This window comes from Condylura cristata, unplaced genomic scaffold (assembly GCF_000260355.1).
Source record: "Condylura cristata isolate star-nosed mole 26May11 unplaced genomic scaffold, ConCri1.0 scaffold00023, whole genome shotgun sequence".
NCBI lineage: Eukaryota > Metazoa > Chordata > Mammalia > Eulipotyphla > Talpidae > Condylura > Condylura cristata.
In genome coordinates, this window is record NW_004567124.1 from 23,843,407 (window position 1) to 23,868,808 (window position 25,402).

Below are 25,402 nucleotides of genomic sequence, written 5' to 3' on the forward strand. Positions count from 1 at the left end.
TTTTCCTACATTCTCTTGCTTGCTTGTGTTTTGCCCAGAAATATGTTGGTTGCTTTAAAGAAATGGTTCCTAATAGAAGTTCCATATCAGATTTAATTTGGATTGTATCAATAAAATACATTGCCTCTCCTCCTCTCACCTTTTGACAGCCTTACCTTAACCTACAAATTAGAATCTCTGGAGACAAAGTGTTCATATGCTTCCAAATTAGCAATCAATGCCCATTTAGAGTTGGAATGTGGGTACATTTGCAAAAAAACTGGGTAAAGTGGGCCTTGGCATTCATTCCTGAAGTCAGTGATATGCCTTAGTGTCATTCCTGCAATATACGTTAGACTACAGCAACAATTCTGGGCTTATTTAGGAGTCCTTTTGCAGAACTGAGGGATCATTCAAATCCACTCTCCCCAAGATATGAGTGTCCATCTCTTTTGACTATTTCTTTTGAACTACATATATAGAATAGTCTACTCTTCCAACCTGTCTGATGTGCTCTCCTGACTTTGCTTTTACAGACAGCAGTGGTCCTTCCAGCACTGTGTCCAGTGCTGGTCCTTCCTCCCCTACTGCAGTGGATGGTAACTGCCATTTTGGCTTCAATGATCATCACTCCTTAAGCTCACATGTGACTGAAGACCGTCAAGGTCATGGGCTTCTTCAGGAGACCCCTGGGAATGGAGCCCAAGAGCTTGCCATAGAAGGGGAGCAAGAACCTTTTAAACCAAACCAGTCTCCACAGGAACCATCTGTGGAAACCAGCCAGCCATGCCAGAGAGTTGCTGAGGAGATCAGCCAGTTGTTCCAGGAAGTCCCTGACATCAGCCAGCCATGCCAGGACACCCCTGAAGAAATCAGCCATCCATGCCAAGAGGTCTCTGACATCAACCAGCCATGCCAGGATAACCAAGACCATGTTAATCAGACACATCAGGAGGTTCCTCAGATCAGCCAACCATGCCAGAAGGCTAGCCAGCGGTGCCAGAGTGTCTCTGAGGAAGTTTTTCAGGTTTGCCAGAAGACCCCCGAGGAGGTCAGCCAGCCATGCCAGGGAGTCCCTAGGGAGGTTGGCCAGCTGGTCCATGGATTTCCTATGGGAGTCAGTGACTTAGAAACAGAAATTCTGGTGGAAGTTGGTAAGCCTACCCAAGAGGTCTCTGAAGAACTCAGCCAGCCATGCCAGGAGTTCTCTTTGGAGGTTGGCAGGCTGGCCCAAGAGGCTTCAGCAATCAATCTGTTGTCTCAGAACATCCCTGAGGTTGATAATCCATCCCAAGAGTTACCTGGAGAGGGTGATCTGCAGGTCCAGGAGGTCTCTGATAAGGTTAGTCAGCCTCCCTTAGTGGTCCCTGAGATGACTTACCTGCTACCTGGAGAGGATATTCCTGAAGCCCAGGATCCATGTAATGATCCAAACCCTCAGAGCCACTCTCCACTCCATGACCAGCACTCACCCTTTCCACCAGCAACATGTGATTGATCATTTTCTCATTCATGGTGTCACACTATACCAGCCATTTGAGTTAGCCCCTTTTTCTGCCAGCTAACTCACCTGCCAGCATAAGGCGTTGGGCCTCATTAGAGGTATCCAAGGAAGCACTCCTCTTGGCATGAAGCACACTTGTGCCCAAGCTGGGCTTGGGGAGGAGCCAATTTCATGTTCAAAGTAGCCATTGACTCCTCACCTAGCTTTTAGACTTAAATAAGATTTCCTTCAAGGAGTGGGTTGGTCTATATCCGACCTCCTCAGCGCATCCCAGGGAATCCCAGAGTGTTAAAGGAAATGCCACTTAAATGCTGAAGACACCATATGAGCACAGCAAGTTCAAAACTGGACTCCATAGTCTCCACTTTTCCTGGGGAAATACAATTTCTCAAACTACCCTTAGACCATATGTGCATTCAGGGGGACTTTGTCTTTGCTAGCACTCCTCAAGTGGACCCATGGTGGGTCTCTCTCTGCAATGTTTAGGAAAAAAAGAGAGTCCCCTTTGCAAATAAGCATCAATCATGGCCAGTAATTTTTAGACTGGGCTTGTGGGTATTTTCATATCATCCTTAAGTGTCCTCTCTGCCCCAGTCCTATTCATCTGGGCAACAGCTTCAGAGAAAAAGAGATTGCTATGAAAATTCCAGAATAACTACTTAAAAATGCTTTGGCAGTTCTTGGCCAATCTGTGAAGGTGGGTCTTCTTTTGTTGTGGGGCTGCTTGGTTTAGGAGATGAGATAGTAGAGAGAATCACATTCTATTTTAAGCAATCAGCAAACATCAATACTGTACAGACATGAACAAAGAGCAAATATACATATATATGTATATATTACATACATATAATATATATGTATATACACATAACCTATACATGCACATATACATATATATATATTTCTGTAGGAGGGTTAGGGACAGATTTGGCCAAAGACCAAACACTCCAGGGTCCCCAAGAGGTTTACCCTAATATTGTGTTTGGGGGGCCAGGTGCGATTATGAAGCTTTTCCCAAAGATATGGGGGTGAACAAGAGGGGTAATGTGGTCATTGGAATGGGAGGCCGGAACATTATGAGTGCTCAATAAATTTGAAATAATGAGAATGGTAGTGATGGTGATAATGTCCTTGAGAATTCAAGAATGAAGATGACTGTAAGTCAGTCATATCTGTGTTGAATTAATCTGAACCACTCAAAGAGACTGTAGATAAACAGAAAGGGGGCTATAAAAACAAAGAGATCATGAGGTCCCTATGGCAATCAGCCCACCATTGCAAGAAGTCTTAAATGTTGCAGGGGAGAGAGGTTCTTTCTCTGTGGAGCACCAGAAGAGGTATATACCTTCCCACCAGATTACTTGAAATAACCCCTTACTTTTTCATTTTTATATCTGTAGTGTTAGGAGTTGCTATAAAAGGGCTATGCTCTTTATTTACCCCTTGACATTATTACATTAAGAAATCCCACAAGACTGGAAGGATTCAAATACATCCCTTTCCACATTGATGCATTCACATTTACAGCCTGGCCTTTGTCATGACCCTAAACTGGAAAAGGTTTCATCGTGGGAATGAGAGGTTTTTCAACCTCATTAAGCCCCTCCGTTCCTTACCTCTTTGGTGGTCCAGTCCCCTTTTGAAGCTTTCTAATGTTGGTTATCAGGCCTTCACTTCTTGATCCATTGTATATAGATCCCCTTTCCAGGAGTCTCCCTGCCTTTTCTCCCTTCTCAGACCAAATCAAATGTATGTCCCCACCCTATTCAGTATACTCCAGTATTCTTACCCGTTTTTAGAAGATATGCTGGTTCCCTATCTCTTTCTCTCCCTTTGCCCACTCTATCTCCTCTGGGTTTCCTGGGTCCTGGAAGTGCTTCCAGTTATTGAAGGCACTGAGATAAATGACAATGCTGGGAGAAGCAGAGGTAGAAGCCGGGGGCCCAGCAACTAAGCAATGTGTGGAGTCAGAAAACGCCTAAACAGCACTACCGCATCTGTAATGAACTTCATTTATTGTTAGAGTTGGAGGCGGCTCTGTTACAGCAGCTGGGAACTATAGCAGGGAAGTGTGGGGGGAGGAGCAGAGCACAGCAGCACCGGGAGGGTGGGAGCTAAGAACACAAGGCGGGCTCATTTTGGTTTCCACAGTCATTTGGCAGAGAAGCCAAGCCCTGATGAGCAAGCGTCTGGATTTCTCGGTCCAGCAGTAGTCTGGCAGGGCTGCTCATAGACTTGCTTGGGGTGAGGTCCTCATCTGGGGTAGTATTTTCGGCCTGTTTTCTTCTCACTCAGTAGGACTCAAGCTTTAGCTCAACTTAGCCTCCCTCTTTCTCTCCTCCCTCTCCTTTCCCCAAGTCCTCTGGCATGGCCTCCACCTCCCAGTTCCTTTATCCGAGAATTTGGGGCTGAAAAGCAGCCTACGTTCCCATTTCAGCTGCAAGATGGCATAGTGGAATGTTGGGGAGTCACACATTGCTGGGGTGTCATGTTGGGATGTCAAGCAGTGCCTTATTTTTAACCCATTACACACCAGGCCACAGCAGATGACCACATGCAGAGAAGCCAAGCAGGGGATGAGAAGGGGTCAGGATAATTGGAATGGGTGGGTGAAAACTTCAAACGGTCAGGGAACTTGGAAGAACTGTGGGATTGGGACTGGGCTCTCCTTGCCCCTTTGTGCTGCCCATTAGGCCTGTTCCGGGCACAACTCTAGATGTGAATGGTATGAAGCAGGGGTTAGGAGGATACGCTCCTTTCTTCTCTCACCAGTCTATTGGTAAAAAGAGCTTCAAGTTTTGGATTGAGACATTCAGATACATAGGATATAGTGGGACAGTGAAGCAGCAGTTTTCCCTTAGAACCCTGCTGGAACCCAGATGCTGGTGGGTACAGGGATTGGCAATGGACGAAAGGATGCAGCTCTGGGCACCTCACTGTCAGTATCCTGCCCCCAGGTCATATAAATTACTATTGGAAATCTTTCCTTGGGGTGCTAAATAATAGGTTGCAATAAAGAGGTCCCTGGGGTTGGGGATATGATCTCCATGAGAGAGGAGGTGGTTCTCTCCTTCCTAACTCCCCACCAATGCCAGTTTTTGGCAGTGTGAGGAGAGGGTGTCACTGGGGTTCTCGGGTGTCAGATAACTTCCTACCATAACTTTGTACCCTCCCCCTGTACTACCTCTGTTACCTTTGGTTTAGAGTTCTCACACATATGGATGAGGGGGAGAGACAACTCCTCCCATTTAGCCCAGCCCAAGTCCTCATAAGACATCCTGACCCTGCCATCCAGCCCCCCCACCCCCAGCAGCTCCCGTCTCCCTCAACCCCAAAGGACACAGCAGTAGCCATACTCTTAAGGGAGCTGGGGAGCAGATCCTTGGGGAAGGGAGAGTGGCTCTTTCAGAACTCAATCTTGCAGGCAGGGAAGGACTCATCCTGCATGACCACAGTGCTGCTGCTAGCCAAGACCAGTACGTTCAGTTGCTGTTGCTGCTCATGAGTCTGCTGGTACCACTCACGAGTTACTTCTGTGTCGTGAGTAGGGATCAGAGTCACCTAAGAGGGAGACAAGACATGCCTGATATGAGAATGTGAAGAGGAGGTAAGTCAGGGGGATGGGATAGCTGATAGTCTTGTGAGTAGTCCCCTGCCCATAGCAGACTCAGTCCTTTTATGAACCGAGACTGTTTCCCTATTTCTTCGACTGAGGTCTGACCACACTTCCTCCCTGATGCCTCTTTGCCACTCACCTGAAGATTCTCCCCCCACTGGGCCTTGCCTTCCAGTAGGGCATCCAGCACAGCCCGGCTTGGTTCACCATTGGTAGGGTCATTCCCACTGACCACATAGTAGGATGCACGCACTCGACGGAAGAAGTCAAGGTCAGCAGTCTTCCCACTGCAGTGATTTGGGATATAGGCGAGATCCACATATACAGGGGGTCCAGAGCTGCCCTTGGAACCTGAGGCTGCTGTAGAACAAGCCAGGACTCATTATTGAGGAAAACAGGACAGACGCAAGCTTCTCCCTCCTACCTCTACCCCTGGAGCCTTTGATCAGCCACACCCAGTTCAAACCCACAATCCCTGATTTCTCACATTGTACTTACTGGATCCTGCCTTGAGTCCATTGACTAGGCCTCTGGACATGGGGCTGTGTCCATCCTTTTCCTCTGCTGTGGTGACTTGGCTTGCAATGCTCCGTGGTCGGGGTGGCACTCGGGATGCTCGATCTGTAGGTCCTTTACCGGGAGTGGGTGAGCGTTTTCCCCGAAAATCCAGACGCCGTGCAGGTGATGCTGGCTTGGCCCTGCCTGGGGCCCTGCGCCCTACTCTCCCCTGTGCTTTCTCCTTCTCCCGCAGCCTCTCTACCCTTCCAGACTCTGAACTGAGCCCCTCTGGATCAGCCATGCACACATCAGGGCGGGGAGGAGATGGGCGGGGGTCTGGCTGGGGGAGAGGCGGCGGGTCATGGCCAGGCCTGGGATGGTGAGATCCACTGACACCTCCAGCTTTGTCCACAGGTAGGAAGTCCCCATCTTCATCTGAATCAAGGGCTGCCTCAGCCGTGATGGATGGACACTCCTCAGTTTCTGGCGGGACATCAGAATCTGACTGTGAAGAGCCTGAGTCACTGGCTGATGTTGGCGGTGTCTCATCAGCCACAGGGCATGGACCCCCTGGGGCTCCTGGGCCCCCTGCCCGGCGCCGCCCCCCTCTCCCTACCAGCTGAGTTTCCTCAGTTGAGAGGTCACTGTCATCTGTGGATCGGAGCAGAGGTGGGTTCAGGAAGGATGGGGAAAGCTCCCCATGGTGGGGCCGGGGCTCAGCGGCACATCCCTGAGGCCCAGCCTCAGTATCAGGGGAGACACTTCTGGGTTGGCCTCCAGGGGCCCCTCCAGGGCACGGTGGGTGCTCAGGGGAGAGAAGTGTGTCGGGCCGGGAGCGCCTCTCAGCTCCCTCAGGCCAGGCTCCACGTTCCCAGGCAGGGCAAGCTGAAGCCTCTTCTTTCTCAGGCCTGGCTGGGGCAGGGCCCAGAGAGTTAGGGCTGGTTTCAGTTGGGCCATTACTGGCACAGTCCCCAGAGGTGCCCTGGAAAGGGCCTGGCTTCTTGGAGGTTGCCTCTGAGCACTCCAGGTGGCAGGGCAGGGTGCCGTCCTCCATGTCTACTGGCAGGCTTGGAGCCTGAGCTGGGGCCAAGTCCAGTGAAGCTGGGGGCACCGGGCTCAGAGGAGTGAGGTCCCACAGGCTGTGGGCAGCTGGTTCCATTCCTGGGACCAGGTCTCCAGACCCCTGTACTGCAGCCTCGAGGCCAGGAGGAAAACGCTCAGCCACACTTGAAATCACAGGTGTGGTGGCCTCAGAGGAGGAACCTTCAGACAGGGCTGGTGAGGCAGGTCGTGGCAGACTGGAGAGAAGTGGAGCCCCAGGAGAGCTGGGTGATGGGAGCTGGGGCAGTGAGGAGTCTAGGCTGGGAGCCTTGGTAACTTCTAGGTACTCATCATGCCGGGTCCTGATGGGGGGCCCTGGAGCCAGAGCCAGAGCTTTATCTCCAGAGAAGGCAAGGGAGCCACAGGGTGCCGAACGGGGTTCAGCTGGAGAAGGCAGTTGTGGGGAAGCTGGCTGCAATGAGGAGAAGCCAAAGGCTGAAGCAGGAAAGTCCAGGCTGGGTCGGACAGGACCCAGGTGTGAGTCCAAGGAAGGGCTGGTATGTGCCTCACTTGCAGACCACAATGTGGAAGGGCCCACAGGGATGGGGTGAGGGGGACTTGGGGGCTGGGTCTCTTTCTCTGGTTGCTCCCTAGCTCCCTTCTCCAGCTCTGAGTCACTAGTGCTGTCCTCCCAGTGCCCCCGGCCTGACTCCTTGGGGGATGGGGTCCTCCTTTCTGGGCTACAGCTCAGGATGTTACCATTAAGAGGGGAGCTTGGGCCTTTGCTCAGGGTGATAGGAGCACGGGGAGGTATTGCAGGTGGTGTGAGGCTGGGCTGCACACTTGACCCTGACTCAGGCTCCTGCCTGGGGGGTAGGGTAGGACCTGCCAGGGCTGCATAGTTGAAGGTTGGTGTGTCAGGTTGGAGGCTTTTGGGTGAGACAGGAGATGAAAGTTCTTTCTCTGCGGATGTGTTCAGGCCAGCAGCCTCCTCCTTGGTTGAGATGCATGGGGGCCAATCCCCAGCTGCTCCAAGTGGAGGCTCCCTAGTGGGACACGCAGGGCCCAACCCAGTGAGCATCATCTGCTCATAGATATCTGCATACTGAAAGCTTCTCTCATCAGGATAGGGGGTGGGCTCTCTTTCCTCCGGCTCGGTCTGCTCAGGCTCCTTGGTGGCCTGGCTCTCCCGAGCTCCTGGGGCCTTTGGGCTGCGTGGACTGCTGTCAGGAACCTCAGCCCTACCTTCTTCTTCCCTTTCTCCTTCAGCTTTGCGGTAGTCCTTGCCCAGGGGAGAGTATGGCCCACCTTCCAACTCAGCTGCCCCTTCCTGTACTGCAGTTACCACACTGTCATACTCGGTCGTGCCCCAGGAGAAGGGGGCAGGAGTGTGTGGCTCTGGGGCAGGTATGGGGGGAGCTGGAGCAGGGGAAAGTGGTGCAGGTGGTAGAGGTCTGTCCTTGGGTACCCATGGTGGGATGTCAGCCAGCCATGAGGGGGTAGTGGGCTCATTCCTCATGGAGGGCATGGGCTTAGGTTCTGGAACAGGGCTCTCTTGTCCTGGGGCTGGAGGAACCCTCTGTCCAACCATCTCAGGTGGGGAGGCTGGAGGAGAGATGATCTCAAAGGGAGAGCGGGTCAGCTTGTCCTCGTCCTCCGGTGGCAGCCCAACTGGTGACTCAGCAAGCCAGCGCTCCACCTCTAGCCCCTTCTGTGGTGAGGCCTCCTGGAAACCCTTGAAGTCTGAGGCCCAGGGGCTCTGGGGCATATGTTCCACCGGGGGTACTTCTTGCTCATCATCTGGCCCCTCATCGAGGAACGTGCTCTCCCGCTCCTCTGTATACCTTGGTCGGGCCCCCTGGCCATCTAGTTCATGGGGGAACCATACCTTGCGTTCACAACTCAGTTCCCTCCAGTATTTATCTTGTTCCAGGGCCATTTCCTCTCTGCCCTTCCAGTACCTGTCCTGCTCAGGAGATGTGTCCTCCCATTTGGGGGCAGGTTCTTTCTGTTCTCCAACTGGCTCCCCTCTGGTTGGAATTGCTTCTTGCCAGTCCTGCACCACATCCTGCTCCTGCCAGCACTGCTTTTCCTGTTTCTGAGCCTTGGCCTCCTGTATGGGGCTCTCTTTCGGCCCCAGAGTTGTGGTCTTCTCCAACAGAGCGTCTTCCTTTTGTTCCACCACCTTGACTTTTTCCAGAGACTTCTCCTCTAGGATCTTCTCCTTTGGTGTCATGGTTTTCTCTTCCTGTACTGGGCTGTCCTGAGTTTTGGTCTTCTCTTCCAGAGTCTTATCTTTCTGTTCAGCAGCCTTACTCTTTTGTTCCAGGGCTTCATCTTTCAGTCCTAAGGCCCAGGATTTTTGTTCTAAGAACTGGTCCTTCTTTTCTGAGGCCTTGTCCTGTTTAGGGATTTCATCTGCGTGCTCTATGGCCTTGCCCTTCAGTTCAGGGACTTTGTCCTCTAGATTCTTGTCTTTATGTTCAAAGTCTCTGACTTTTTGTTCTAAGACTTCATCTTTCTCTTCTGGAACCTTGTCTTTTTGTTCTGAGTCTCTGTCTTTTGGCTCCAGGGCCTTGTCCTTCTGTTCTATGACCGTGTCCCTTTGTTCAATGTCTCTGACTCTTTGTTCTAAAGCCTTATCTTGCTGTTCTACAATCTTGCTCTTTTCTTCCAGTGCCTCATCTTTCTGACTGATGGCTGTTTCCTTCTGTTCTACAACAACATCTTTCTGCTGTAGGGCTTCATCCTTTGGCTCAGGTTCTTTGTCCTTGTGTTGAGGGATTCTGTCTTTCGATTCTGGGACTTTGCCTTCCCACTCCAAGGCAATGTCCTCTGTGGCCAGGCTTGGCAAAGACTCAGGACTCTTAGTAAGAGAGCTTTCAGGTGTCAGAAGGTGTTCGCTAGGGCTTGTGATCATTCCAGGTAAGTGCTTCCCATCTCCCAACAATGTAGAGTGAGCGAAAGAGCCGGCAGATAATTTTCTGTCAGGGCTCTCATCTGTGATGTCTTCTTGTGCAGAGTATCCAGTGGACCCATCTGTGGGAGGTGATGTGGTGGTTGCATGGGGTTCTGGAATAGACACAGGGGCTAGGTGGTGAGAGGTATCTTCAGCTTGCTTCAGATGCCCCTTTTCTTCCTTCCCAAGGCTTAGTTCCCCAAACTGGAGGGTGCCCAGACTTTCTGGAGAGAGCTGCTTAGAAGAGATATCCAGAGAGGTCTCTTTGCTGGGACTCTCTTCAGAGAGAGAAAGTGACTGGGTATCTTCTGGAGAGACCTCTGGCCAAAGGTCTTTGTGTAGGTGCTGCTCTGTCAGGCCACAGGGAGACCTGGGGATGGCCTCTTGGTTGACAATATCTGGGGAGACCACGCTGAGGACAGAGAGGGACTGTGTATCATCAGGAGAGAGACCATGGCCAGGAGATTGGAGCACCTCCTGTTTTTGAGGCTCACCAGGTTCCTGAGGTGATGGCCTCAAATCTCCTGGAGGGGTTTCTGTTCCTGCAGTTGAGCCTGGAGGCTCTCTTGTATCCACAGTCTCAAACACAATTGCTTTGTCCTGTTCTGGCAACAGTTGGATGGTACAGCCTGTATGTCCCCCGACAATGCTGATGGGTGCTTTCTGGGCCAGGGGGCTCCTGGGAGGAGGCACCTCTTCCTCCTTTAATGTGCCCTCTTCAGGCCATGGCTTGATTATCTCCTCTGTGGCATGTTCCTTGCCCACACCTGCTGTATGCTTAGTGCCTGCCCAGGGAACTTCTTCCTTAAAGTCTTGGGGCTCAGACTTGTCTTCCACTGGGGACTGATGAAATGGTGTGTGTGTGGCACTGGGGGGGCCAGATGGTGGAGGAGAGGCCATCTTCACTGTGCTGTCATCCGGGCTGAGGCAGCGCTCCTCCACTTCTCCAAGGGTTGGTTCCCCTGGGTGTAGGGTGTGCCCAGGGGCACCAAACATTGGGCTTCCATATTGACTAGGAAGTTTCTCAGACATCTCTACCTTTGCAGTCCCCTTCTGCTCCTCTTCCACGGCTCTCTCTCCAGGCAGGCCTCTTCCTACTACCTCTCCTCTCTTCTCTGACTCTCCTGTCACAGAGAAATCCTCACAGGGTGGTGATTTGAAGCCTTTGTCTTCTTCCAGTGAGGATGTGGGCGAGATTGTACCAGCTGATGGCACGTAGTCCAAGCCCTGAGTGGCTTCAGTGCGGGATGAGGGGATGCTTGTGACTGTGTCAAGCAGCAGGGAGCTTTTTCCTGTCTCCTCTGTCTGGGGAGCCGTGAGTGAAGCCACGGATTGGTCCTCAGCCACGGATGTGGCAAAGGAAGACAGTTTGTCACACTCAGTGATTGAGGTGGCTGAGGACACATGCTCTTCTTCAGCCAAAGGGGCAGCCACTATGTTGGGAGGGTAGGTAAGTTCAGTGTCTGGTGCGCCATAGCTTTTGCTGGCAGTGGTGGTGACAGCACTGTCTGCAGGCTGGCTAGCCTCAAAAGGGCCAGGACCTTCAGGCCCAGAGAGGTCATACGTACTTGTGGGGAATCTAGGTGGAGCTGGGCGTTCCTCAGGCTCATCATGGATCTCCTCATCTGAGATGGTCTGCTCAGTCTCTGAGTAGCCAGGAATTGTCTCATCCTGGATGTAAGAGACATGCTCAGTAGCTCCCGCAGGTGTGGCTAGGCTGCTTAGGAACGACGAGGTCTCCTTCTCAGAGGCCTTGCCCTGGAGTCCCAGTTCCCGGCCCCCAAGAGGCTCTCTGACCCGTGGCGTTACCTTCAAGGCTTCCTGCATATGTTTTTGGTAAAAACCCTCAGCTTTTGTCTCTTCCTCTTCCTCCTCATCTGAAGGGTGCAACTCCTCCATTTCCTCTAACTCTGCCTTCTCAATCACATCCTCCTTTACCTCAGGTTCACATTCCTCTCTGGATTCTGTTGTATCAGGGAGCCTCTCTGCTTCCTTCTGCTTCTTTTCTTCCCAGGTATATTTCTCTTCCTCTGTTTCAGCCCCAGAGTCTGGGCTTCTCTCCTTACTGCCTTGTTCCTCAGGGATATCTGGTATACTCTCTTTCTCCTTTTTCACAGGCTCCTCCTGTTCCAGCACTGGTACAGAGGATGGTGTTCCTGTGCACGGGGGAACCTCCTCCATATCTGGAGGGATTGGTTTCTCTCCTAGTCCTACATCCCTTTGTTCAGCCAGCAGCCCCCTCTCCTCACGCTTCATCTCCTCAAAGTCCTGTGTGAGATCCTCGGGTGAGGAAAGGGCCAGCTCTCTCTGCCCACTGACAGTTGGGAGAGGCACAGTCCCCTTCTGGGCTGGGGGTGTCCGGGGCTCAGAGGTCAGCTCCTTCTCCGCTCGAACAGCCCTACTCTTGTCTATCTTGACTCTTCCAGGTGCCTTAGCTTTGTAGAGGGTCTTACGTACCTCAGGAGTAAAGGGCTTCAGGTCTGGCTTGGAAATCTTTTTGACCTCAGGTTTGGTATCTTTCCTCTTCTCCTCTTTCCTGGCATCTTTCTTCTCCTCCTTCCTTCCTTCATCCTTTTTAAGCTCCTTCCTCTCTTTCTTTATTTCTTTTTTCTCTTTGTCTTTTTTCTCTTCCAGCTTTGATATCTTTTCTTTCAGGTGCTTTTTCCCCACCTTGTTGTCTTTGATTAACTTTCGCTTCTCTGCCTTCAATGCCTCACTCGACTCTGTCCTCACCCTCTCAGGTTTGGCAGGTTTCTCTGGGGGCTTCTCAGATGACTCTTTTACCTTCTTCTCTGTTTTGGCTAACTCTTTGGCCAACTCTGAGCGGGCTTCCTTGGCTCCCTCTTCAGCCACCTCTTCCCGTTTGGCCAGCTTGCTCACGGCTGTCTTGGTAGTGGCCTTGAGGCTCTCTTTGCTGTCAGTCCGCTGTTTGATTTTGCTGGGTTTGAGGTTGGCAGGAACAGCCCCAGCAGCCAGGTCCTTCTGTGTGGCCACAGGATAGCGCAGGAAGTCCAGATGCCGAAGTTTTTCCAGGCCCTCCAAGATCTTGTTCTGGGGAGCATTTCCTGGAAAAAGCACACGCACAATCTTTTCAGTGGGGTTGGCTGGCAGCCAGACCACCAGAGCAGTGATAGAGGTCAGATAGGGCACTGAGATCTCTGCCTCCTTCCCATTAGCCAGCACAATGCCTGTCTTAGCTTTACTGTTCCCTGCCCACTTCTGCATGAGGAACTGCATCTCCTTGCTGTCCTTGACAGGGTTGAGGACATACATGTCTAGGCGACCCACACCCATCTTGTGGAAGAGGGTCAGTGGCTCGATGGTGTTGCTGACCACACGGTACAGAGGCTCGGCCTGGATACCCAAACGGTTTAGGTGCTGCAGAGTGAGGCAGGCCTCCTCAATGCTACGCTTGGCCTTCCGGGAGGCATCAGGCAGCCGCAGCTTATCGGGCACATTGAAGAAGACAACTCCAAGCTCAGGGGAGATGAGGTTCTTCACCCAGTCACTGTAGCTGCTAGAGCCCTGAGACTGTTCCTCCTCTAACTCAGCCACTTTGCGCTGCAGGAGTCCATTGATGCCCGGCAGGTTGTCGGCCCCGATGTGTGTTAGCAGCACTGAGTCAATGCGGTCCAGGTGCCGTACCAGCTTCCAGAAGCAGGACTTGCGATCAGAGCCACCATCCACCAGGATATTGAAACCATTGACAGCAAAGAGGGCAGAGTCCCCACGGCCGCCAGGGAAGATGTAGCAGCAAGGCTTGGAGAGCTTGAGGAAGCCCCCTGAGGTGGGGGGCTCTAGCAGATCAAAGGGGGATGGCACATCCACAGTCTCAGAGACATACTCGGAGAACTCAGCCACGCCATCCATGGTGGGCAATGTGGGCTCAGGGTTCAGCCGCAGGCGCAGGGTCTCTTGGGAACTAGATAGTCCCAGGTGGCTCCAATCACCCTCCCCTAAGCAGGACACGGTGAGGAAGGCCTGGCTCTCAGGGTCTCTGTTGCTGAGCAATTGGGCAATCTAGAAGAATGGGAAATAGAAGCTTGATCAGGTCATCTGGGTTGCCTTAGCCCAACTCAGATTCAATCTGTTAATCTCCACCTCTCTCCAAGGTAATCACCTACCCTTCTACCAAGGCTCCCAATGGCTAAGTAATGTGAGACTTTCCCTCCCTTGGTTTTGTGCCCCCAGCTCTAGTTCTACTCCCTATTCCCTTCCTCCCAGACACTCAGATGTGGCACTTACCTCAGGGTTCTGAAGGACCTGGGCAAAGTTTTGGTAGGAATAGGTGCCACTCTGTAAAATGAGGTCTCCTCCAGGTTCTAAACTTTGCCCACTCAAGATCAGTAGTTTGTGAGCTGATGGGCTGCTAAGGAGATGGTGCACCTAGAATGGAATGAGGGGGTGTCACAGGTACAGGAAACCCAGGGAAGGACGCTGAATGTTGTTGGTCTAATGCCCTCATCCCCAGCCCCTCCCTACCCCCAGTTCTGCAAGGACTTGCTTCCTGCTATAAAGTAGCTTAGAAGGCAAAGAAAGGGTGGTTCAAAGCCACGTCAGGAATTCTTGGTCTTAAAGTGGTAACACTGGCAAGGGTAGGTTACAGCACTTGCTGCATGCCCTCTTGGCATGGAGCAGGGTCTGGCCTTACCTCAGAGTTGATGCTGTCGGCACTAGGGTTTACCAAGATGACAGTCTCTAGGATATCACTCTGATGGGAGAGGGTCCTTTGGCCTGAGGGAGAGATGTAGGAATTTGTATGCAAATGTGGGCTTATTCTAAAATGGAGAAGGTATAATTGGGGCAGAAGAAAAGAATGCACTATTAGAAAATGGGGCTTAGGAGATAGAGAAGTCTGGCTGGCAGTCTTTAGATCCTGCCACTCTGAATACTGCTGAATAAGGTCTTTACCACTGGCTCTTCTACCTCTTCCTTTCCATGGTTTCCTCCTCCCCTTCCCAAGCTGGCTCTGGGCCCTTCATCTGCCACACCCTCTGCCTGCCCAGTGCCCCTACCCCCTCTGCCTGGAACTCCCCCCTCAGACTGCCCAGTTGACAAGAAGCTTTTGTCCCTCAGAGCACTGAGCTCCTGGTGCTGCCTGGAGATGGGGGGCTCAGCTGGAGGGAAACTCCTGGGACACTCATCTTCACTCAGCTCTTTCCTCACTAGCTTGCCACTGCCCAGAGCAGTCACATCAACAGTGTCAGGAAAGGAGGAGATGGGAGGTTCTGTGCAGTGTCCACAGACTGTCCTCCTGCCCCCAAGCCAAGGTCAGAATTCCCATTCCAAAAGACTTAGAGAAGCCTGTGCTATTTAAACCCTTGGAGCTTTATAATTCAAAAAGTAAGAACAGGACTGTAATTTCTTGTTTTGTCCTTTGGTACCTGGGAGGCTCATCCTGTACTCACAAACATGCACACATCATGTTCCCAACCCCCCTCAAAGGTTTCAGAGCTCCCTTTCCCACCTCACCTTCATGTCCCTAGGCTCCAGAGAGGCCTGGTTCTCTACCCCACAAACCATTCCTTGTGAACAGTTTCTTCTCTCATCCTTGCCCCTCTCCTTTGGGCCTTCTGCCATGGAGATGGGAGTTGGGGGTTCACAGACAAGAAACAAATAAGGAAGCAGAGATTCAGAGTGTTCCCTAGGCCACAGAGAAAGATACCATCAAATCCCCTTTCTATTTCCCTTCTCCAGACTCACAGGAAACTCCAAGGAATACAAGTTGGTGTACCAAAAATGAGGCAGGTTAGACAGAATATTCTAAGAAGGACCCTGCCTTCCCCTGCTCCTGGCTTTCTAGCTGCAGCACACAGAGGTGACAGAGTTGAACAGATAGGGAGGGGGGTGAGCTATTTGGAAAATATGGCAGGAGGACTCATAATCTGTCCCCTAGGGTCTCTTTTGTGACCCAGCTCTCTCCTGTCTTTGAAGCTTGGGACAAGAAGAGCTGAGGTCAGGGCCTTTTTTAAGAGGAAAAGCCATAGTGCCAGGTCCATCTGGTGGCACAGGGTTGCCAGTTAAGAGCCCCAGGAGAAATGAGCTGCGGATGGTGTCAGAAGACCAACCCTGTACAAGGTGGGTGGGGCCCAAGAAGAGTTCAAGAGTTCTCTTCTTAACTTGGGAATTGAGAGAAGCTTGGCGCTCCATTCAGAGGATGGAGCCATGTCGAGATGGCACGAGCAGGGCTGGGGCAGGTGAAGGATATCAGGGTTCAGGGAGCAGAGAGCCCTAAATGGATCAGATTTAGAAGAGCAATTTCTATACTCTCTCGGCCTCCAGTTGATAGGAAAGAAATCGGAAGGAGATACATCTGTGGTACAGACTGATTTGCTCTCTATTTACCACACTTCATCCCCGCCCCCCCCACACACACCCCTACCATTCCTCACAGTCTCCTGTTTACAACCACTAGACTTCACCAATTTCAGTTCCTGTCTTGGCGCAAGACCCTACCCCAGCCATGTGCTGTCCAGTTCTGACTTGCTATACACAGTTTATATCCTGTGCCCCTCCTTTTTAGGCCTGAAAGAAAGCCCTCTTTCTCTCCTCTGCGCCCCAGCAATCCTATTGAAAAGAAGTGACTTGTTTTTCCTTTTTCTTGAGAGAGGATTTCTCTTGAGCCATTGGCACTTTCCTGGGTCAGTGATGAGGTTGGGTGGGCTGCAGACACGGAGGCAGAACAGGCAGGAGGGCAGGTGTCTCTGCAGTGAGGCAGAAGGGGAGGGGGGGCCGCCCGGGCAGCTGCAGTTTGCCGCAGTGTGTGAGTGTGTGTGAGTGTGCGCGCTGAGCTCAGGCTCCAGCTCCGCCCCCACCCCCCCACCCCAGCATGACAAGTCATTTTCTTGGCTGCTTCAGCTTGGGGGTTGGGGGGTGCAGAGAGGGAGAAGAAACTGGCTCCTCTGTTCAAGAGTCCCCATCTTGGGAAGAGAAACAGAGATGAGGTGGGGGTGGGGCTGAGACCGGGAACATGTGGGGTTGACAGGACTGGGAATGCAGGGCAGCTGCCAGGGAGGGAGTGCGCTCAATCTTGGGGATGGCCTCTCAGTCGCTGAAGGGAGCCAGAAAAGGGGGGCTTAGAGTCCCAGTGGCAAGCTAGTCTGCAGGGATTGGGGTGCGGGGAGCCCACAGCAAATAGACTGGCCTGTGAGGAGGCTCTTGCCACATGTTAATGATCTTTTCCTCTCTTCTTTTTGATAGTGGCCCCCCTTCCCTTACTTGGCAAAAACTCACTGTCCTGCTCACCCCTAGATAGAAGCAGCTGAGCAATCTAGCAGCTGACACCCAGCGACCCTCCCATTAGGCATCCTCATAAGATCAGCCTTTCCTTCAGTTCTTCTGCCTCTGCCCAAAGACATAGCTCCCAAACTCATCAAGCACCCCAGGCTGACAAGCGGAGTCGCTGAAGCCACTCTCAGCTCTGCTGCCGCTAGACTGATGCCTCCAGCCCAGCCCAGCCCAGCCCAGCCCAGCCGGAGAGGTGGACTGTCATAGTCACGGCCCCTTAGCCTCAGCCCAGGTCTGGGTAGCCACACAGCCAGTCATGTTCACCTTCTCGCTCCATTCCTCCAACCTGCCCAGCCCAGCAGGGCTAATTCCAGACATGACAGATTATGTATCAACTCCCTTCTGTTACCCCACCCCACCTCCCAATCAGAACCCCCCCCACCCCATGCCAAGCCCTTTGGTTTGGTTCAATTCTTACCCTGGGGTGTGGGAAGGAGCCCCTCATGGAGGCTGCAGCTCCGGCCTCAGCCGGCAGCTTCAGGGAAGAGTCTGCGGCACTTGGGGTGGGAGTGGGGTGGGGGGGTTGCTAGCTTGCTAGATGGGGAGGGCGGCGCCAGGGCGGGGAAGAGGGGCTGGTCCATGACGAGGCACTGGAGACTTAACTGTTTCTTTGCCTTCACAGTGTCAGTGTCCTGGTGCTTCTGCATGGCTCTGGGGGTCTGAGGAGTTGTCTAGCAACTCAAAGACCCTGGGCTTTTCTAAAGGCCCCAGGGCCCTTCTCCCCCAGCCCTGCTTAGTCAAGAAACACTCTTCAAGTAATAGCCAAAAGACGGAAGCCCCTTGCCGAGGGCACATGTAGGAATAACAGGGAGTAAGGGCTGCCTGGATCTGCCCCCCCTTCTCTCAGGAACCATCTGCTGCCTTTACCCTCAGACCCAGAGAGTGACCTTCAATCCCTGAAGTAGCTGGAGACAAAGAGATTGGGGGCCTGAAAGCAACAGAATGAAAGGACTGCTTGAGAGAAAACCTGGGGATAGGAGTTGTTCTCAGTTCTGCCATCAGGTCTGAATCAACACTGCAAAGCAGGGGAGTGTAAAAATAGTCTCAGTTTAGTTTAGAGGGTAGTGGACACATGGACCCTAGGCCATCTAGGCTGTGGCACAGGGACCCTGGGGGGCTGCATGAAGTTTTGTGCCAGTGCAGCAGCCATAATCATCATACAGACACTAATATTTGGACTTCCTGGCTCACTGGACATGAACAGGCAGAGTGCTTTTTGGCTTTCAGTGAAAGAGTTAACAGAGACCAAAGCTTACCAGCACCCCAACCCCAAGCAAATTTTGTTATTATAGGTCAATTATTACAGGTAACATAAAGCTCTGGGTTTAAAAAATTTTTTAAATTATTTTTTAGGGTATTGGGTGCCTGTTCTTTTTACATTCTGCAATTTTCTGTCTCTTGATGTCACTCTCTTATACAATCTCCATCTTTGTAATATTGGCCCTGTCTCCTTTGGCCTCTATGTCTGTCTCAGATTTAGTGATGTGCTCTAGGACTCAGAGGGAGGAGCTGGAAAGATCTAGCACTCAGTTCCCACTGGGTGATGCTCAAAGTTCCCACACAGCCCTTCCCTGCCCTCTTCCCTTTCATCAGCCTTCCCTGGTCCTGGCCAACTCCCAAAGCCTTCCTCACATTGACATCCACCCACTCATGCCCCAGCACCAACCCCACCCTTGCCCCAGGCTGCCAAGAGCTGTTTTGAAGGTCAGAGAAGCCAAAATAGTCTCGCTCTCAGCATCCTCCATCCACCCTTCACTGGAGCCAGAAGAGAGGAGCTGAGTCACCATAACTGGGGTGGGGTGGGGGTAGGGAGAACAGAGGGGGAGGAATCCATGCTAAGATCCGGAGATGCAAAGAAGTAACATGGCAACAACCCCATTTGGATAGAGGAGGGCATCCGTGGAGATACACAGCACAAACCAGGCTGAGCCTCGAGCATTACAAAAGGGAAACTTCTCCATTCCCAACTTTATAGTTCTTATTTCTACCCACCTCAAGCCTCCTACCTCCTCTCAATATTATTGAGCTCTCTGGGGTGTTAAGAGGGAAACTTAAGTAGACATTTGGCCTGAGAACAAAGTAATACTTCCCAGCCCAATACAGCCCACTGTTATTCTCAGCTGCTATACCCAAGGACCACACCCAGGGAAGGTTTGGACTCATAATGTTTTCCTTGAGCCCTCACCCTCTGAATTGTCACCCACCACAAATAACCTTTCACTTGTTATATTCCTAGGTTCTGCTACAATGAAATGGTGAAACACAAAGAAGTGAGGTCTGAACTTGGACACAAAGTGAGGTCAGAAGTCCTGAATTTGAGACCTGACTACCATTTTACTAATCATATCATTTACCCATCAGTAGTAATTGAAAGACAACAGAAATAAGCCATGTAACGTCTCTCAAAACTTGCTTCCTGAACTATGACAGGAGTATAATGCTAGTACCAACTTGCAATAATGTCATGCAGATTGAACAGCCTGAAAGATGAAAAAGTGCTTTTCTTAGAATTTTAAACCTGCAATGCCCAAATGCCACTGGAATTCTGTCTCGTTTTCTGTGGAAGATTTATGAGAAAGCAGATAGGTGATCTTGGAAGTTCTAAATCAGAATCTCAGGTCAGACCAGCTCTAGGAAGTATTTAGCCTACAGGAAGGGAGTACTATTTGTGTCTGTTTTCCTTTTTTCCTACTTTGGGGGCCAATGCATTGCTATATTAATTAAGAATGGTTTTTCATGTTTACAAGACTGCTGCTTCCTGAGCCTATCAGTGGTAATTGAGAGTCAAACAGAAAGCCAGTTTAAAAATGGTCCATCAGCCTATGTTTTTTAGACTAAGAATCAGTCATGAATTATAAATTATGAAGCCCTCTCTGCATTTCCTAGAGGTGCCCAGTGATAGCAGTATCAGAGTGTTATTTAAACTCAGTTTTATGCGGTCCTATTTGTATCTGGATTTATAATATAATGCTAAGAAACTCCAAGTTTTTTTGCAGGAATTAGAAAGGAAGACTCCAGCACCACTGGAGACTCACTACCTGGTGCAAAATTCACTTTGGAAAGCCTGTACCAGATTTGACCACTAGAAGGAGCTGGGCCCCAGAGAAAAGGGTCCCTTTGGGTTTTGTTTTTTTTTTTTTTTTTTTTTGGTGTGTGTGTACAAGTGTGGGTCAGGAGGGGGTGGTGGCTAAGAATGACTGCACTCTGCCCATCATTGCAGGATACAGTTTTGTACCTTTTCTCAGCATTTTGGCCTAGCACTTGAAGGAAAGGTAAGAGGGATGGTGGCCCTTTCAATGGTGTGGCAGACAGGGATTAAGTCATAAAGTACTGGCATTGCCCCTTGAATGATACCAGGAGCCTGGTTCCCTTTGTCTCTCCACTAATAGGAGGCTGAAGGGAGGGGCAGTGTCTGCAGCTGTCTGGGCTGACTGTTGTTTGTGGGGACAGCTGAAAGAGGAGCCAGCAGGGGTGGGGCTGTGGCTGTCTTGATCCATGTGGGTTTTTCCAGGAAATTCTCTGCTATTCTCCAGGGACACTCTGACAATGTCCAAATCTAAAATAATTCAGTATACTAAAGTAAGCTCTGATCTTGGGCATGTGACTCTAAATTCCATTAGGGCATCATTACAAATCTATTTAATTGAAGGTGTTTATATATTAGTGATTGTTTCTGAGCATTGCCTGAGGGAGGATGCTTCTCCCTATAAGTGTCTTCCTAATCCTAATATCTTACTCTGAAGAACAGCTAAATATTTTGGTTTAACTTCTGTTTATTCTTACATCATTATAGAAATCAGCCTATTACTAAGTCTCTATAGCCAAAAGGACAAAGTTAGAAACTTCAGTGTGAATTATAATATCAGTACATAATCCCCAAATTTCAAATCAGTCATTAATTTCATCCTTTGTCATTCTTTTATTGAGCCTTGCACCAAAGCTCCAAGGAGTAATAAGTGCTAATGGATGAAGTGATGACGTGAGTAATTCTAAACAGAAGGCAGTCTCAAAACATTGAGTGATTAGCTTCACAGGAAACCAGTCATAAGGAAGAAGTCAAATTTATATTTTTAAAATGCTGCACATATTTCTAGGATACTTAGTCATATTAACCTGTCTTCTCTTCTCTCTAGATACATCTCTAGAGAAGTCAGCAATCAGGAAAATGTCCATAGATCTTGGAGTTAGCAGAAGCAGGAAGAAAAAAGGAGATGACAATCTACTATACTAGGTAACTGAATATTTTTCTTTATAATCTATAAATTCAGTCATTTAGTGACAGTGGCTGTTGAGTTGGAAAACTTTTATAATCTATAAAGGCACTGGCACATGGATTGGTGTGTTAACACTTACCAATACATGAGTAGATGCCTAGAACTTTTATTATGATACATAAGGCTGCAAAAAGGCAAAAAACATTCTCCCCACAGGTATTGCCATGGGATGAGAGTTCCTAAAATACCATTTTCTCATACCTCTAGCCCTTTTTTTCCTACCCAGCAGAATAGGGAGTTGCATCCTGTGAACTCTGATCTCAGGAACCAAATTTTAGACTATGACTAGCCCTTGAAGCAGTGAATTCCATCCTGGATTTGGCTCATCAGCATTTGGTACCAAGATTCTTCTCTGCTCTGGAGATGTGTTGGTTGAGCCATAAGAGGAAGCAGAAACCCTGAAACCTGGAGGACAGGCTGTGTAGCCTGAAGCAAAGTGCTACACAAAGGTCTGGAAGGTGAGTTGAAGGTTCAGGGGTTCCAAAAGGAAGGCTAAAATATCCAGAGAGGGGAATACCAAAAAGGTAGATTTTTGCATTGGAGATGATCACTCCAGAGAAGTACCTATTTTCCTTTGCGCACATCAACAGCTGTCTACAACTCCCCCCTTTTTTTTCCCTGGTAGATATGACCTTCTCCAGGTTCCCTCCACCATCTGCTTGCAAAGTGTACTGGGTATGGTGGGATAGCTATGGAGTTTCGCAACTTTCTCCTCAGGAAGCCCTTCCTTCTCCTTGACCCAAACTGCCCCCAAAGCCAGTTCTACCATGGAGACTGAAGCTCTGCTTTTCTGTGACCAGCCCTCACCCAAAGAATTGACACAAATGACACTAGTCCTAACCTTTGACCTCTGAAGAGAAGTGAGCTAGATGCCGGGTAATGAAGAGTCTCAATTGTTGGTTCAGGTCAAAAGATGATAAGTCAATGTTCCAGGAGAGAATCCCTGTGAAAGAAAAAGAAACAAAGAGGGCTCTAATGACTGTAATGTGCAAGGTGGACTTCAGGGAGCATATCCAAGTCCACTGAAGGGGTAAAGGATAGGGAGGGGATAAGGACAGTTGCCATGGTCAGCCTCACTGATGACTTTAAGAAAGGTAGCTAGTGCCTATTGTCTGTTTTCTATTCTGTTCTTTTCTTGGGTTTTGCTTGAGTCAAAGAGAGGAAAGCACAGTTTAGACTAAACTTGGCCATTAATGAGTTTCTCTATGGGAATTTTCTTACAGGGTTGTCCAATTGTGATACAAGGGACAAACATGGACTCATCTCCAAATACCAGGGTCTGCCTTCTTGTCCTTAACAATTAAGTAGGATTTTGGACTCTCCTATGCCCCCCTCCTTGCCTCCACCCTTCCGAGGGTTGGCTTCCACCCGCAGGTGGCTCCGCAGCACTGCGCCACAGGGAGGCAACTGGAGAGGGAGGTGAAGACTGAGAGCCTGTGGCCACTAAGGTCACTCTCTCAGGTTGGCTATCGGCACTGGGAGACAGAAGACTGGAAACTTGTCCTTGGCATATAGAAAGCACTCTGTGCGTGTGCAGGGACCCTAAAGAAGAAACTAAGGTAGGGACGTGGGCTCTCCAGGGAATGGTGAGGACTTTCAGGACATTGGCCCTAGATACTGCGGGAGAGAGGGGTGTGACAGGAGAGCCCGCAGGGGCTGCATGCAGAGATTCCTAGCCTCGGAGGTTGCGGAATGCCTAAGGTGTTCGGGAAGGACGGGGAAGCGAGGTACTGACTGCTCATAGGATATGGACGCCTGACATGGAAGATGCTGGTGACAGGGGTTGATGATTCAGATAAACGGGGAGCACAGGTCCCAGGGAGTGCTCACTAGGGATGGAGGATGCCGACATACTCTCTGGGAGGTGAATGCGGATGGCGGGGAAGCACAGGATGAAGCATGTCCCGAACACAGGCAGAACAGCAGCTCACCTTGTTCAAGGTGGGCCCGCACGGCCCTCAGCTGATTCTCTGTACCGATATCCCCGATCACGATGAGCAAAGAGTATCTCCGCAGGTCCCAGCGTGCCGCCCCCACCGCGGCTCCGGCCTCGCACAGCGGCTCCGCGGGGTTCTGAGACCGCGGTGCACCCGGGCTCCCGAGCCCCAGTCCGGGACTTGTCTCCATGGCAACGCCGCCAGGCCGCCGGGGCCCAGCCTCGGTCTCCATGGAAACTCCGTTGGAGTGTTAGGCCGGCAGCGTCCGCTGCGGGGAGAGTGCGCGCGGTTCTTAAAGGCCGGCGGCGGGAGCTTCTGATTGGCTGCTGCATGTCAGGGGGTGGAGCTTTGGCGCCGCAGGGGCCGAGACGCGGGGTTCTGCGGTCTTCCCTCTGCCTGGGGGCTGTGGTCGCCACTTTTAACTCCCTCTATATTTCCGGAGGGAGCGCCCAGTCGACTCCGGGAGGGCTAGGAGCTCTGGGGGACCGGGGAGGGCGAGTCTATTGCCTTGATGCTGAAAGAAGCTTCTAGTTAGAATAGTTTCTCAATGATTGCTGTGTGGCAGTTCTGCAACCTCGACTGAACTGAGGGAGCCATCTTGTCCCTCTCTCTGCCTCTTGAGTTTATATCGGTGTCTCCATCTGTGTTGGTGTGTCTGTATTATCAGTCTGGCGCTTTTTTTTTTTTTTTTTTTTTTGTCACTGACTGCCAAGGTCCTTCCCTGTCCTCGTTGCTCCTTCTCCTGGGAGCGCTCAGGAAAGCTGCGCAGTGTTGGAGGGACAGAATGACCTTCCGGCCTTGAGTCCCTGGTGAGTTGTTATTCCGAAGATAGAGGTTGGCTAATCTCCAGTTCTGCTGAGTGCAGTGAGCTCAGACTGCAGCAAGGGGGATTTGAGTAAAACCCAGAAAAGACCTTAGTGACTACAAGTAATGTGACACAGAGAGTTTGTAACCTTGGAAGATTGTGATATTACTCCCTCCAGGGGCAATATTTGAACCAAAGAGGCTGACCCTTCTAAAACCAGAGAACCAGCCAATGGGAAAGAGGATTGAGAGAGGTAGGAAGTATTTTACGGCTGACCTGAACAACCTTGTGAAAATGGTGCTTTTAGGTCTACACTACCCTATGCCTCCATGTGTTACCCCTCCCCTAACACTCTTCCCACACCTACTTTGCACTCCCAACATCATCTTTTACCCAGTGTACTGACTTAGTACGAACATTTGTGTGTCAGACAGGGAGGTCTTTCACCTCCCTGTCTTTCACCTTAGGGCTCCAAGCAGCACTCTTGAATCCAATTTGCCTTACACTGGATATAGTACAGGGGAGGAAAGAGTACACACAGTACCTGGTTCACCTGTGCTGCTTGGGAGTCACATTCTAATCTGACACCCTTTTTGAGGCCCTGGGAAGATTGAACATTCAGTGTCTGCATGTTAAGTACCTCATAGCGATCCTGGTTCCTGTCATGGAACATGTTCTATCAAAACAGTTGACTCCATTCTGTACTCAATTTGGACATGACCCTGAAAACCCTTTTTGTTGTAAGAGATATAAGAGAACTGACATCACATGGTGGGCTGCCTTGCCCTATATGACAGGTGAGACAATATTCTGCTACACCTGTGCCCCATTATTTGCACTTGTGAATCTGGCAAAGAGCATGGAGAGATGTACAGGCGGCCTCTGCTGCGATCAGAGTGCCACGTGGAGGCAGAGCACCAGAACAGGTTGTGGAGAGAGGAAGGGGACAGTTTGTATAGCAACTGTGGAGCACAGGGCCTCATAATAAGGGCCAACAGCAGTTAAACACAGACCTGCTTTCCTCAAGTCTGACAAAGAGGTTAGACAATAGATCTGGATGGTATAGGGAGGGACCATACATTGATCAAATAGTAGGGGCAAAAATTCAGGCTGTGATTCCAGGTCTTACTAGAATTGGGTTTTAATTGCAGCTGCAAATACAGACTATGAGAGTACTAAAATTGTGTGTGTGTGTGTGTATGTGCATGTTTGTGTACACGTTTGCTTATTAACTATTCAGCAGTTCGTTGCAACGGCAGACAATGTCATAGAAATCCAGGTGACTCCAGCGTCCTCATTTATTAGCAAATATTTTCAAGTGTTGTATGGCACACTGCACTTTGCAAAGTGCCATATAAAGAAAACTTATGGAGTGTTAGCATCTGTGATCCAGAATGTTACAACTGAAAACAGAACACATACGCATATGTACAGGCATAGTACACTGAAGAAAAACATTAAAGAAGTGCATATATGAATTGCAAAGTATATAAAGATCTATT

At 50.5% G+C, this 25,402-nt stretch overlaps 3 protein-coding genes across 10 annotated transcripts in view; 2 read left to right on the forward strand and 1 right to left on the reverse strand.

Annotated features, from left to right (window-relative positions):
• Positions 1–3,841, forward strand: part of PPIP5K1 (diphosphoinositol pentakisphosphate kinase 1) — a 38,696-nt gene extending 34,855 nt beyond the window's left edge. For all 4 annotated transcript variants that reach the window (XM_012728556.1, XM_012728557.1, XM_004687861.2 and 1 more), the window contains one exon: positions 516–3,841. In XM_012728556.1, the coding sequence (XP_012584010.1) occupies positions 516–1,477 (962 nt within the window). In that variant the 3' untranslated portion in view covers positions 1,478–3,841. The remainder of the gene's footprint in view (positions 1–515) is intronic.
• MAP1A (microtubule-associated protein 1A) lies at positions 3,482–23,342 on the reverse strand. Of its 3 annotated transcripts, none has more exons than XM_012728551.1 (7): positions 23,090–23,342; positions 22,000–22,101; positions 14,249–14,331; positions 13,843–13,983; positions 5,598–13,617; positions 5,239–5,456; positions 3,482–5,044 (listed from the first exon to the last, which is right to left on the reverse strand). In XM_012728551.1, exons 1-7 carry the CDS (start codon positions 23,325–23,327, stop codon positions 4,889–4,891), a joined length of 8,958 nt encoding a protein of 2,985 aa, XP_012584005.1. In that variant the 5' UTR covers positions 23,328–23,342; the 3' UTR covers positions 3,482–4,888. The 3 variants fall into 3 exon arrangements, with proteins under 3 accessions (XP_012584005.1, XP_004687919.2, XP_012584006.1); XM_004687862.2 differs by having other exon boundaries at positions 5,239–5,459; XM_012728552.1 differs by lacking the exons at positions 22,000–22,101; positions 23,090–23,342 and adding an exon at positions 17,303–17,390 and having other exon boundaries at positions 5,239–5,459.
• TP53BP1 (tumor protein p53 binding protein 1) overlaps positions 22,691–25,402 on the forward strand; it is a 103,103-nt gene continuing 100,391 nt past the window's right edge. For 2 of the 3 annotated variants that reach the window (XM_012728553.1, XM_012728554.1), the window contains exon 1: positions 22,692–22,717. The gene's annotated coding sequence lies outside the window, so the exon portion shown is untranslated. Of the gene's footprint in view, positions 22,718–25,402 lie in introns of all 3 variants that reach the window. The other variant, XM_012728555.1, reaches the window with a different exon arrangement.

What these genes read in the sequence shown, in the direction of transcription:
- MAP1A (XM_004687862.2), bottom strand. Translation starts at nt 23,327, where the DNA reads ATGGAGACCGAGGCTGGGCCCCGGCGGCCTGGCGGCGTTGCCATGGAG. An exon ending in AGGTCCTTCAGAACCCTGAG is followed by an intron (nt 13,618 to 13,842) that starts GTAAGTGCCACA and finishes CCATTCTTCTAG; the next exon opens with ATTGCCCAATTGCTCAGCAA. An exon ending in TGGACTCAAGGCAGGATCCA is followed by an intron (nt 5,460 to 5,597) that starts GTAAGTACAATG and finishes CTTGTTCTACAG; the next exon opens with CAGCCTCAGGTTCCAAGGGC.